Genomic DNA, 14,538 nt, shown 5'->3' on the forward strand with positions numbered 1-14,538 from the left:
CTCAGGTGAGGATTAACCAAAAAAAAAAAAAAGCGAGAGAGAGATACATTAATCGAATATGGACCTTCTGTGGACTCTCATTTAAACAAACCACTGCTAGATTTCTTTTTACCAATCAGATAAAACAGACTAGATTTGGAGTGATAGTAAAGAATCATGGGGAATTTGATTTTAGAAGTGATAATCGTTTCATGGTTGTGTGTGCATGCGTTCTTATGCAGCGGGGGTACATTAGGAAATATTTGTAGCTACAACCATAAAATTCCTGGGATTTGCTTTAAAATAATCCAGCAGAGGGGGCGTCGAGGGGCATGAGGAGACGGCATGAAACAAGAGGGCCAGTGCTGATGTGGACGCCTAGGATGGCTGCCTTGTCCGTGGTGGCCCATGATGGCCCATGATGCCGCAGAACTGAAATCTCCCACAATCAAACGTCTAAGAATGGCAAGCATCATAAGTCCAGCGGAAGGGTTTGGACTTGATCCCTCTAAGCCTCGCATCTCAAATTTCACTGTTAAGAAGAATCATTTGGGGAACTTGCTTAAATGCAGATTCCCAGGCGGCACTACCAGAAATTCTCCTTCGGTAAGGCTGGGGTGAGGCCCAGAAGCCTGCATTTCTAACAAAGACTCAGAGCCACTCTTCGAGGCAAACCACTCCAGGTGAAAGGAACGACTGTTGGCTGTGACCAAACAGGCAGCACCGTGTTCGAAGGCGTGGAGGGGAGGCGGCCAGTGGAGGGAGGAAAGGGCAGAGGAGGCCCCTGCAGCAGTCGACAAACAATGGAGACCAGCGCAGGGGGGTTAGGGAGGAAGGGACAGCCAGAGACATTCAGGAGGCAGAATCAGGGGCCTTGGCACCTGACTGGTTACGGGGTTAAAGAAGAAGGAAGCATCAGGGATGACACAAAGTGCTCCCCAAGGACCAGGTCTTACACCTCTTTGTGCCCACAAAGCACCTAGGCCAACGCCCTCCACACCCAAGAACTCAATGTGGCTGAATGAACAAGGGAATGAAATCACCTACCTGACCCTGTTTCCTGCACAACTACAGGGTAATTATTACTGTGCTTAACTGCGATGCCAAAGGGGGAGAGATGGCACCATCTGAAACAAGAAGAAGGAAAATTCTCCCCAACACCAAAAAAATGAGCAAAATCCACAGGGCAGAGCCGAGGGGGCGAGTCACTCATTCCATTCCTATGAATTCCAGAACGGTCGAGACATTAACAGGAAGTAGTGATATCAACAAATAAAAGCAATGGTCTGTGAAAACAGGATCATTTAAATAAAAACAACTAACTTTCTAAATTTCTCTCTTTCTCCCTCAGGAACACTCTACTTCAACCAACAGGGTAAAGGTAAAACAAAGACGTCTCAGATCTTGATTCAACATCTGGCTGTGTCACCCTAGCAAGCCACGGAGTTTCTCTGAGCCTCAGTTTCCCCACCTGCAAAAAGAACACACTACCTGCTTTACCGTGGTTGGGAAGCGGTAAGATCACAGATATAAACGCCTCACACAATTTCAAACGGTTCCCATTTTCACACTCAGTCTTCCCCCATATGCATCCCCACCCCCATGTCCAACCTAACCCCGATGACTCCGGTGACCTCCTCTCTCCTGTCACCAGCCCCCTCCTGGCCACAGCTAATGAAATTCTGTCTCCTCTCCAGGGTTCCTAATTTCTGCTAACCTTTAGGGGTCTTCTCCTTTGGAGTCCCAAACCATGTAACGGAGCCAGGGGTCAATCCCCTGACAATCGACAAATGCCACTTTTAACCTGCCTGGTCTCTTTTTATCTTTGCCCCAACTACTCCAACCAGAGTTCTGTAATCTCTTTATATCTCCAGTTCCCAGCATAGAGTAATTACATTTTCCCCATGTTGACAATCACAATGCAGTGACCCGGGCTGGTACACCGTGGTTAACAAGAACCATTACCCAAATTCCTTGATCTTGAAAACCAGGACAGCTTGTATTGGATAGCTGGCATCTATGCCTGTCTACAACAGGGGGCTAGAGTTCATAATTTTTGGTAATCACTCAACCCTATGATTACAGGCAATTTGAGGGCAGCTTGCAGGAAGAAGTAGCCACCGAAGAAAAACTTTGCTAGTTTGGGAACCACCAGCCCCAAATTTATGGATACGGAATGCAAGGAAGATGAAGTCATCACAGAGACGATAAAGAAGCAGGAAAGGGGCTCAGGACAGTCCCAGAGTCCTCGGGTATATCATCTGTCACCTGTGAGAGATGTCCTTCGGGGACACACAGAGAAAAAACTCTGAAGTTCCTTCTCATTTTTATTTTCATCATGAAAAAATGTGTTTGAAAGACCAAAGGCTTTCCAGGAAACATTTCCGTGCAGGCATGTTTCAAGTCCAAGCCCCATCCCAGACGAAGAGACAGTCCTAGGAGCTGTCTTGATCCCGGGGACCCTGGCCCCAGGGTGACCAGGGCTGAACACCCAACCCAGAAGTCGGTGTGTCTGTAACTATGACAAATGGTGAGGTCAACGTCGCTGGGCACTGGAGTCATCGCATTGCAGGAGGTGGCACCAACACTCCATCACAGCAAGCCAAGGGCGTGAGGCAGCAGAAATGAAGAGCCACACAGGGGAAGCCAGGCTGCAAAGAGGAGACTGGACCAGGTCCCCAGAGAAGGGCAGGGATGAGCATCCAGGTGGCCGCAGAGGATGGAGGGAGCAGCTGCAATCACCGTGGACCCGAGACGCGCTTTGCTCCTCCTGGGACTGTTTATTATGTGCTTGGGACAAGCACTCTTTTCCTTAAGCCCACGTGGAGGGGCTTTCTTTTCTTCGCAACCAAATATGTCCTGAAACTAAATAAATTCCACCAGGAGATCCGTCTTCTAATCTATTTCAACTGACAGCAGCTGCTTTTGTCTGATTTATTACCTCTGTAAGCCCTGCCTCTGGGAAAAGGGAGGGACTGCGATCTCCTTGAAAGCAGGGCTGATTTTACACAGGCAGGGCCAGGGTGTGCAGCCCTACATCACGGCGCCCTACGTGATGCATCTAAACTAGTTTGGTCAGCTTATCCATTCCCTGAAAGCAGGGAAGCCACCACATCAGCAACTCCGTTGCTAAGGCAACTGCTTACTTTCCATATCAACTGCAAGCTCGTTGCCATGGAGACGCATATACAAGAAAAATTCCTCTCTGCAGCCAGGGACCAGATGGCAGGGAACTCGAAGAAGTCATGGGTTAGGTAGGGGGCTTTGCTAAACGGGATGTTTCCTGGAGTGCATTTCTCTCATCATATCGGAGATGCTGCTGGCCCTGAGCACTTTTAGAAGTTACACCCTCATTACCAAAAGCAAAGGTTTGTTCTCTTCTGTTTGCAAAACACTACGGGCAGTAACTGCAATAACTACAGGTAAGTTATTTTTTCAATGATTCTGAATTTCTTCCTCTAAACATAAACCTCTTTTGTTTTTATTTGCCATGTTAAACATACCCCAAAATAATTCTCTAGTCAAACACTAATGGAGATACAAAAGAACTGAAATAGAAGTTGGATTTCACCTCTTTTCTAATGGAGGCTTAATCCAGAAATACTTTTTAGTTTTCACCCACTGAGCACCAATGTATTCCAGATTTAAACCTCTACTCTGACTTGTCTATTGAGCTTGAAACTCACATATCAAACTTCCAACTTGAACATTTAAGATGTTCAAAAGCCATCTCAAATTTAACATGGTCAAAAGGGAACATTTACTCTAACCTCTACCCCACTTTCCAATCCACTTCTACCCATACACCTTCATCTGCGAACCCCAATCCTGGTCAAAGCCAATGTCATTTCCATCACTTCTAGCCTACCACTGAAACTAGCCCCCAAACAGATGTTTTCCCCTTTCAGTGGTTCTCAACCTTCTGGCCCTTTAAATACAGTTCCTCATGTTGTGACCCAACCATAAAATTATTTTCGTTGTTACTTAATAACTGTAATGTTGCTACTGTTATGAATCGTAATGTAAATATCTGATAGGCAGGATGGTCTTAGGTGAACCCCGTGAAAGGGTCGTTCGACTGCCAAAGGGGTCGCGACCCACAGGTTGAGAACCGCTGCCTTATGTCCCTTTAAACGTCTCATTCTCCTGTCTGTAATTCACTTCCTATAGGCCTCCTTTCTGGTTCTTGGCCATTTCAAGCTATTGCCACCTCAGGGCCTTTGCATGTTTTCTCTGCCCAAGGTCTTTGCATGGCTTCATCCCTTTCATCGTTAAAGACACAGCCAGTCACCTCCTCTGGGAAACCTCCCCCCACCCCCAGCCCCACTCCTCTCTAGTACACTACCTTGTTTTCCTGTCTTCATTCGTGTATCACTATCTGATACATATATGAATCTACTGTTCTATATGTGCCTCCCCTCACCCATCCTGTGCCCCCAAGGATAGGAAAACAGCCAGGGAACTGTCACAGGTCAAAACTGCAGCCCCAGCCCTGCATTCCGCAAACGTGTGTGGCGAGAATGAACCACTGCTGAAAACGACGGCAGCGGCTTCGTACTGTACATGCAGAGTCTAGTTTTTACTTTGCAAAACTAAGGCTTCTGCAGGGTCTCTCAGAATCATGGCTATGAACAGAGGTTCTTAGTTTACATAACTGCATCTATGGAAGATTCTGGAAGGAACTCAGCATTCCGTGATGTATTCCAGGAGCACTGAGTGTGACTCTGCACCCTAGCTCTGCCACACTGCCTGTGCTGGGTGCTCCTCCCCTCCACAACAGCCATGACCGCAGTCAGCGCGCACGTGACCTGGCCTACCCTATCCTTCTAAAAACAAAGTACATGCGTGCTGCTAGCCGACGTACTGTCAAATGACATTAGTTTTCTGTCTAATGACATTAGTTAAATCACCTGTCGGCCCTGCCCCTAGAGGAGGGCCTTCCATCACAGCCTTCTGGGAGGCACTTCACAGAGCTCCAATAAACGGAAGGCAACACTGAACTCAACTCGACCCCACCAGGCCCAGAGGGGAACCCTACACACCACGCTGGGAGAAAAAAATACAGAAGGTGGGTAACTGGAGAGCCCCACCCCTGAGAACAGCACACTCTGCCCTATTTACTGGTCTCCTGCTGGGTTCACAAGCAAAGGTACTCAAACAAGCGTGCCAGATGCACTCCCCCCCACCTCAGACTTCATTTTGTTCTAGGAACTGTGTAATCTCATACAGCAAACCACCAAGTTCTTATTAAAAGAACAACTTTACACCACTCTCTATCTTCAACCATATATTTCCTTGCTTTTCTTCTTATCATACTTGGCACAGAATACATCATCACCTCTATCAAGCTATTGCTTTTGGAGATTTTTAAATGCAATTTAACCAAAATATCTTGAAGCAAACCTTAACTGAAATGTGTTTTTTTTTAAATGGGTCTGCTTTAGTTAAGTTACTAGAGCAATTTAAAGTTCTCCCCTTCCTATCTCTACCAACTCTGCATACTCATTATTTACATAACATCCCAGGCCACATATTTCTCACCTTCCCTTTTCTCTGATACTGTTCCAGCACATCCCTTGGGTCCAGCAACATTCATCTCCGAAGTACCTAATCCTCTGTGGCAGAAAATCCCATGCTTGCTTAGTAACAGAACCAACAGTGTATCTGGGATTGTTATGGGCCCAGTTAGAAGACTACCTTTCCCAGACTTCCTTGCAGCTAAGAGTCATGTGACCAAACTCTAGGCCAGTGATGGCGAACCTATGGCAAACTCATTTTTTTGGTTGATTTTTCTTTGTTAAATGGCATTTAAATATATAAAATAAATATCAAAAATATAAATCTTTGTTTTACTATGGTTGCAAATATCAAAAAATTTCTATATGTGACACGGCACCAGGGTTAAGTTAGGGTTTTCAAAATGCTGACACACCGAGCTCAAAAGGTTCGCCATCACTGCTCTAGGCCAATGAGATAAGAGCAGATTGTGGGGTTTCTGGAAAAACTTACAACTGCAAAAATAAATAAATAAATAAATAAATAAATAGGACTTTTTTGTGTGTGTCTTTTCCTGCATTCTCTTTCTTGCTTCCTATAATGGGAACAAACTAGCTGATGCCATGTTGGACCATGAGGAGGCCTGAGAATGGAAACCAGCAATGAACGAAGAACAGTTGGGCAGAATGACAGATGGTGGGTCTCTGTTGACCAAGACCTCCTTTATGTGACAGAGCAATGCACTTCTATGTTTACTCACTACTATGTAGATTTTTCTACAACAACAGTCAAATTTCAGCCTAGCTAATCCATTCTTGATCTCGAGCTCATTCCCACAGCAGAAGAAATCTTTGTTAACAATTTACTCACGTGCTCCCCCAAAAGGAATATTCAAAACCTGCTCCTTGCTGTCTTTCATCTCAGCTGCAAATGGCCCTCTTTGGGGATGGGAAGCTTCCCTGACTAACCTCAAATGACACCCATCACTTACTGATCTGCTTCCTGTACTTGCGGTGGTTTGTGCTTTTTATTTTGTATCATGTCTCCTGTTTCCCTGGAATGTAAGTTTCTAAAAGGCAAGAACCAGATCTCATGTTTTATTTTAACCTTGGACATCACCAACTAATTCTATTGAATAATAAGCAGAGGGTGCTCGAAGTCCCAGAAACTGTAAGTAATGAGATCCTGAGGCCTACTAACATGGAAGCATTCCACAGGAACAACCTAAGTAGACCCCTACATCAGGAAACTTCGGGAAACCTCAAGCTGGTGCGGAAACAAATGTAGGCAAGGGATAAACTGTTACAGGGACAGTGAGGTGTACTCACTGGGAAGCAGCAAGTTAAGCGAAAAATGACAAGGGTGAGAATAAGAATAAAACACTTTAAGGGTGCCTGAAGCCAAAATCTGTAAAAGCAAAAGGCCTGCCTGCCTAATAAGCACAGTATCATCAAAACAAATATTGTATTAGGCTTTAAAATATACATATCCATCGTCTGTGTCAAGTACCAAAAAATGTCCACTGGGAAGGCCGTGGAATTTTCTATAAAATCTAAAACCTGCCATCACCTTGCCAAGGTTTAAGAAGAACATTAAGATGACCAAGGGCTCCGTGAGAGAGTATGGAATAATCCAAATAACCCATCACTATTTGTGAAAGCAGCAAAACTCATGACTTTCAAATAGGAGGTCAGTGTGCCAACTTCCTATGTTATTTACTGCAGAGAATTATCCTGCAGCTAAAGTGATTTCAAAGGGAAATCCCAAAGCCTCTTCAGTTCAACAGGGAGGTGCTGAGAACAGTTTCTTGTTGGTCAGATATGCAGGCAGTACATCCACGAAGAAGAACCTCATACTCACCCAGGTACCACAAAGCCCTGCCCAAGAGAATGCAACGTTTTCTGAACCGTTAATGTGGGGAGAGACTGGGTAGATACATCCATGAGGCCTGTGGACCCAGAAGAACCAGCTCGGGAGGGAAACAGGATCATCACCTGCCCCAGAGACCACTCTTACACACCTCATCCCGTTTTTGCATGTCCCACCATCCAACAGTACCCTGAGTTTTAGGAACTTGCTCATCAACATCAGACTAGTCTTTCTCTTTTAAAAGAAAAAATATTTGTATTGATTTCAGGAAGAAAGGGAGAGATAGAAATATCAATGATGAGAGAGAAGCATTGATCGGCTGCCTCCTGCATGCCCCACACTGGGGATGGAGCCTGCAACCTGGGGATGTGCCTTGACCGGGAATTGAACCGTGACTTCCTGGTTCAAACATGTCAAACTTGCAGCCGGCAGACCGCAAGTTTGACATGCTTGTCCTGGTTCATAGGTCAACGCTCAACCACGGAGCCACACTGGCTGGGCAGACTGCACAGTCTTTCAAAGAGCAATGTGTGTGTATGTTTGTTAAAGTGTCAAGAGGGAAGTTGAGAAAAAGCACAGATAAAAACACACATACCTGAACCATTTATTATTCAGGTGATAAAAATAAATAAATAACTGCCCTTTACTCTCATTTATAAGTAGTCAGAGAGTGTAGTACTTGCTAATCTTATAGTCCTAACTAAGGTCTTTTTTTAGGAGGTATAAGACTTAATCTCCAACTCTGAAACTCTACCTTGATTGATTTGGGCAAAGGTCCTCAATTCCATGGTTAAAAAATAAAAATAAAACTCTCAAGTTCCTTCAAGAGGTAAAACCAAAAAAAGGGAGAGACAGAGATAAAACGGAAGCAAAACCATTTATTCTCCCTGACTTGCTCATTCATGAGAATATGTTCCTGATGAAATCTCAGCACTGGAAAGAACCCAAAAGTTTCTAGTTGAGGGATTCTCAAATCTGGCTACACGTCAGAAACACCCGTGAAAACAGCTTACTAGGAACCCGAATTTCCCCAACCCACCTCACCCCCACTGAATGGGAATCTCCAGGGAGGGGCCGAGAGACGGCCCTGGATTTTAAGAGCCACAGGTGATTCTGATGCAGTCGTGCGTTCCTGCGTGCCAACGTCCCAGCGACACACTTGTCCAGAAGGGTACATGTTCCAAGCCTCGGGACAAGGATCACAGTTATGGCAAGTTTAAAACCGTGTTCTACACTTTTAAATCTTTGAAAAAGCGTAATGCCTAAGTCTGTGAATACAATGTGCAAGGCTTCCATGCTCCCCTTTGGCTCCCCTATTTCCCACCAATATTCGGGTGCACTTAGTCACTGTCAGGTGCCGCAGCTGAACCTCAGTGTGGGAGCTGCCGCCAAGTAAAATCCCCTGGGGAAAAAACAAGCTTACCTGGAAAGGTGAAGGAGGTTTCACTGGGCAAAGTGTCAGGGGAATGCCTCCCGCTTTGCTCAGCTCGCCAGGGAACAGGAAGTCCCTGGCAGGCTAGGCGTCCCAGAGTGGCCCCCAGCTACCCTCAGGGCAACCCCAGGAAAGAGGAGAAAAAGGAAAAGAAAACCCATACTCCTTGTTTTGTTCTCAGAGCACCACAAACCCTGGGAACAAACTCTCAAGGCAAAACTGATGGCATCTGATCAGAAACATGTCAGTGCAGGTCAGCAGCGTGGCTAGGAAGCCAGAACTCAGCATTTCGTAAGATTCACAATCTTAGGTCCTTCAAACCATTCCCTCTTAACAGGTGATAACTGCATTTATTCAGAACAACTGTCACCCCTGGAGGGTGCATCGGGGAGAGGGTTCTCCAGGACAGACCATCCTACACCCACGTGCCACCCTCACAGCCAGAGAGGGACCCAAGCAGGCTCTGCACGCTCTGGAGCAGCTCGTTGAACATTTCAGTGTGCTTGCTGAATTACACGCACCAGCAGGACTGCAAACAGCGAGACCCGGGCACGTGGCGACTTGCACAATCATTTCTCACCAAACTAAAAGCCCTGTGCCCGACCTAAACAGTGACATGCGGCTTTGGGGGACCTGAATACCACTCTCTCCTCCACATTCTACCCTGAAATTGCTTCCTAGGACTTTCCCTTTCTTTTAATACCAGACTTGGCCCTTTACATGAAAGCAGCGAATTGTCTCTAAGTTCAAAGAATGGTCTCAAAACACTCAACAGAGTGCCCGAGCTGGTTTGGGTCAGTGGATAGAGTGTCGGCCTGCGGCCTGAAGGGTCCCGGATTAGATTCCAGGCATATGCCCAGGTTGCAGGCTCAATCTCCAGTAGGGGGAGTGCAGAGGCAGCCAATCAATGATCCTCTCTCAACCATTGATGTTTCTCTCTCCCTCTCCCTTGCTCTCTGAAATTAATAAAAAACCAAAAACACAAAAACAAAAAACCACTCAACAGAGCCAAGTTTAGAGGTTGGTCTCCAAATGCCCACTCTGAGATGGGGAGGGGAGGGAGGAGGAAGAAAAGTGGACACCTGGGGACAAGGGCAGCACCCTACAATTGTTACAGGCAGTTACAGGTGTGTAAAAATAAGGCCCTGGCAAAGGACAGGCCCAGAACACAGGAATGCTCACATAAGAACACCGCACTGAGGCATCACCTGTACCAGGGACCAAAGGCAAAGCTCCCAGGGTCCACATCTGCCCCTCCCAGGCATCGCCCCTCCTCACACCCTGCACGCTGCCCGCTCCCCACCTTGAACATAAACTCTAGGTGAATAGCATTTGCAGACAAACGTGTCCAGCAGCAGCGAGGAGAAAAATGGCTCCACCACCTCCTTATTCGTAATCATCCATGCCATTGACAAACAGAATTTTCTCAGGCTCAAGATTCTAATGGAAACAGCAACATGTTTCTGGAGAGAAAGAGACGGTCCCAGCCCTGCACAGCAGCGGCTGACCCCACACAACAGCGGTCCTGTGTCTGAACCTGAACTTCAAAGAGGGAATGCAGACCATCAGCACTATTAATGAAAAACAAAGCTGGAAAACACAGCCGCATGGTCACTGTGGAGAGAGCGCTTTCTGGCCGCTTGTTGTAACTGCGGCAGCATTACCTTTCAGAACGCCAAGGTAGATCACCATTTTCTGTTCCAACTCTCACAGCTGGCCTGCTTTCTATTGTACCTGCTATATCGTTATGAGAAAGGCAAAGCAGATTATTAAAGCTGTTTCCTTCTCGTGGACCATGGAGCTCAAAAGCTTTAAAAACAAACTTCAACCTTTCAAGTCAGTCTCTGGTGGGAACTTTACCCTGCGCTAATTTTTCCTATTCAGGGAGTTCCAAAGTTGCCAAACACTTAGGTAAACACCGGATTTCAAAAGTCACTTGGGCCCTAGCTGGTTTGGCTCAGTGGATAGAGCATCAGTCCTTGGTGCTCGGGTTCAATTCCGGTCAAGGACACACACCTTGATTGCAGGCTGGATCCCTGGCCCCGAGTGCAGGAGGCAGCCAATGGATTTGAGAGACACATAGATGTCTCTCTGTGTCTCCTCCTCCCTTCCACTCTCTCTAACAATATCCTCTGGTGAGAATTAACAAAACAAAACAAAAAGTCACCTGGGCAATTCATGCCTGCCTTTGTTTAGTGCATAATATGCTCAAGTATGACGCCTCCCAATGTCCATTGCTGTCCATGTGCTCCAGGGTCCCAGAGAGACTGCCCTTCTCCAAGTTCAAATTCAGGAAGAAAATTGATGCCATTTTCCCCTATCCCTTTCTGGCAATTTTCCTCAAAAATGTATTCATACACCTCATGGTTAATGGCTGCCCCTTTGTGCTGTAAACCCAAACTGACACATCCACACTGAGGGAAGAAGCAGGCAGTGTGCACACCACTGTTTTGTGATTATGTTCAGATGCCACAGTGGGAAAACCTCAAGTCAGCACAAACACGAAAAACAGTATTTAATTAATATGCTTAAGGAAGAGGACGTTTACAAGTAAATGAATGAAATCAAAGTACCCATTTATAAATGCCCCTTCAGTGTGGGGACTTTACAGTCCTTAACAATTTGTTAATGGAGAGAAACTAAAAATTTTAGAAAGAAAAAGGAAACACTCGAGTTCCAGACACGGAGACTTACCTGACTCCTCTCTTTGTCCACCTTCTTAAAACACTTATTCAACGACAAATTGTGTCTCACTGAGTTTTTCCACCCAGTAGGTGCATTTGCAAAATACGGGAAATGTTCCAAGATCCAGTTGTAGATATCCTTTACTGGCAGGCGCTTGGTCGGAGAGTCCTCGATGGCCATAAATATGAGGCAGCTAAAGGAGTAGGGGGGCTTGCAGTTGGGGTTCTGCCTGGCATCGTAGGGCATGTCAGAGTGGGCGGGCGACGGGGGCGTGTCATCGTCCAGGTCCTGGACGGGGCTGACGCTCCGGAGCACCGACTCCCCGAAGCTCTTCAGCAAGTTCTTGCTCTCGTGCAGCCAGTTCAGGTTGGTCAGCTCCTCATCTTCCATGGCCCCCTCTTCTAATCGGATGTCGGGCAGAGAAAAGTCGAGGTCATCGTCTTCCTGAAGGGCCTTGGAGAAGCCGCTGCCCCGGTAACACTGACTCAGCCCACGGGAGACGCTAATTCCTGAGCTTTCTGGCTTCTTACTGGGAGGCATGACTGGACCCATTTAGGTGAAGGCTCCTGGGAAACACATTCCACAGAGAAGAAGAGTCAGTGAAACCCAAACCAGAAAGGCAGCTGAGTCCTCCTAGTGCTTTGGTCCCCACCCCCACTGCTGCCCCCTCTATGAACCCCCTTCCACACAGGAACACACCTCATGGCTCCTACCCCAAGGAATGCAAACCCACAATTCTACCACACAGAGATGCACAGGAAGTAAAATCAGTCTATTGTGCATACAGCGCAGTGACTGTCACCCCTCAACACATCAATACTGGAAATATCTCCAGCACCTTTAATGTGCAAACGCACCATAAAAAGAATGGGAAAGTCCACAATGCCTTCTCCCTGGATCTACGAACACTCTCACTAGGATCCTGGGAAAATCAGTTATTTCTTGCTGCCTCAGTTCATCTATTACACATGAACACATATACAGTGGGGCCTTGACTTATTAGTGTCCCGACTAACGAGTTTTTCGAGATAAGAGCCGTCTCTCGGCGGATTTTTTGCTTTGAGTTGCGAGCTAAAATTCGAGTTACGAGCCAGCTTCAGATACCCCACCACTAGTGGGCGCAGCGAACGTCACAGTGAACGCCACAACATCAGCCCAGCATCATGTGTCTCACTCGTTCACTTTTTGATTTGACATATGAGTAATTTGAGTTACGAGCTCCGTCACGGAACGAATTAAACTCGTAAGTCAAGGCCCCACTGTACACAAGTAAAAATATTTCAGGCCTCGTGATTAAACTCTACCTAATAAGCTCAATGCACAACCCCTCTCTGTGGCTTGGGGTCACAGGGCTCACTGTTAACCATTCTCAAAAAAAGAAAATGCCTCTAAGTTTAAGGCCAGTGTTTTCAGAGTTTCCATACAAGGACCATCCATCACAACGACCCCCGAATTAAAACTGTGGCCACAGTATGCATCAGTTTAATAAGTTTTATTTGATTTCCCCCCTCCCCTCCACAAGTCGTGATCAAACACTTAATTACATTTAACTTTAATTACATTTGAATTCTGGATTCGAACTAGAGCAATAAATGCATTTAATTTTATTGGGACACTACATTCTGAATGAAAAAGTGAGGAGTGCAGGCACCACACACACAAATGGGAATATGAAGGACAAGCCATTAACTGAAATTAGGATTGGTGAAAAAAGTAGGAGAGCAAAAGGGCAGCTTCAAGAAAGAAAGGCAAATTCAACAAAAATTGCTACAGAATTCTCTTCTACTGCCGCCCCCATTTTTGTCAATGACCTAGAAGAGGGAGTAAAATATCTGATGAGAAAAGAAACTGAAGAGGTGGCGAGTCCACAAATAGAATGACCCGGCAGATACAAAGCTGTCCGACCCCCTGGCACTCAATGTGAGATATAAAGAACAGCGAAGATAATGAAGAGAGGTCTCCCACTCTCCGTCTGGAGCGCTCAAACAATGTGTCTGTTCTATGTTTTCCCCCCACAAGTGAGAAGATCAAGCAATCTATCCAGAAAAAAAAAAAAAGAATGAATACATCAAAAGCAAAGAATATGATTACTCTACGGCTCGAAAAGTCCACTGACACTACGCCTAAAACAACTGCCAGTTCAGCTGGGGAAAATGGGATTCTAGAAAGCACAGTGTGGGAGCACTACACAGCCAACCCCAGGTGCCCCAGAACCAACCCCGGGTGCACCCTCCCTCTTCCAAAAGGTGGACAAACAGAACCTGCTGACTGAAGGCCTGGGGGGAACTCTCTAGAACTGCTGTGAGATGACCAATTCCAAAGAAACTTCTATGGGCATCGAAGTCCCATGGAACAGGGCAGTTTGCATACCTCAGGTTCATCCATGTTATTATTTCTGTCATGTACTAGTACTAACCTGAGTAGCACATGACACATTTTAAAGAATAAGCTAGTATCTTGAGGCTTGGGGGTTTACAGAGACCAGACTGACAACGCTTTTACCTTCTTTATAAAACAATCAAAACTAGGTTTGTCTCTCTCAAAGTTTCCTCAGATCCCAATAAAAAAACGAATTTTTGGATAACTAGGATTATCCACACAGTAGAGTACGTAAGAGAACTACTACCCAGCCACTGAAGTCAACTTTAGCTCTAGACGAAAGTTTTTCGTCTCCTGAGCTTCCAAACAGGAAAATTATATCATGGCTGACAGTAATTTAATTGCATTGTTGCTATGACAACATGCTGCTCTCTTTCTTTTTAGTTTGTCAGTAGCTTCCCAAAGGAACTAACATGCTATTCTCCATGTTTCCTTTTGTTTTAAACAAACATTGCCAGCAATATGGTTTTCTTAGAAAAACGGTTAAGAAAACAGGGTTACGGGGTTCAGTTCCCTTGGATCATTTGCCTGTTTTTGTCTCTCCCCCGCCCATGCCCTCCAACTGTTAAGACATCCCTATAAACCCGTATTCTATAGCCACAATATCAAGAGCTGCTGATCACTCCAGTTCCATTTTTAAAAAGTTTCCAGAAACCACAGCTGAGTTTTCCATTATTATACTCAAACTACATAATTCG

General features: G+C 45.8%; 1 protein-coding gene across 8 annotated transcripts in view; it reads right to left on the reverse strand.

Moving 5' to 3' along the window:
• FOXN3 (forkhead box N3) overlaps window positions 1-14,538 on the reverse strand; it is a 377,361-nt gene that overhangs the window by 213,056 nt on the left and 149,767 nt on the right. For all 8 annotated transcript variants that reach the window (XM_005871180.2, XM_005871177.2, XM_005871181.2 and 5 more), the window contains one exon: window positions 11,471-12,027. In XM_005871180.2, the coding sequence (XP_005871242.1) occupies window positions 11,471-12,013 (543 nt within the window). In that variant the 5' untranslated portion in view covers window positions 12,014-12,027. The remainder of the gene's footprint in view (window positions 1-11,470; window positions 12,028-14,538) is intronic.

This window comes from Myotis brandtii, unplaced genomic scaffold (assembly GCF_000412655.1).
Source record: "Myotis brandtii unplaced genomic scaffold, ASM41265v1 scaffold332, whole genome shotgun sequence".
Taxonomy (NCBI): domain Eukaryota; kingdom Metazoa; phylum Chordata; class Mammalia; order Chiroptera; family Vespertilionidae; genus Myotis; species Myotis brandtii.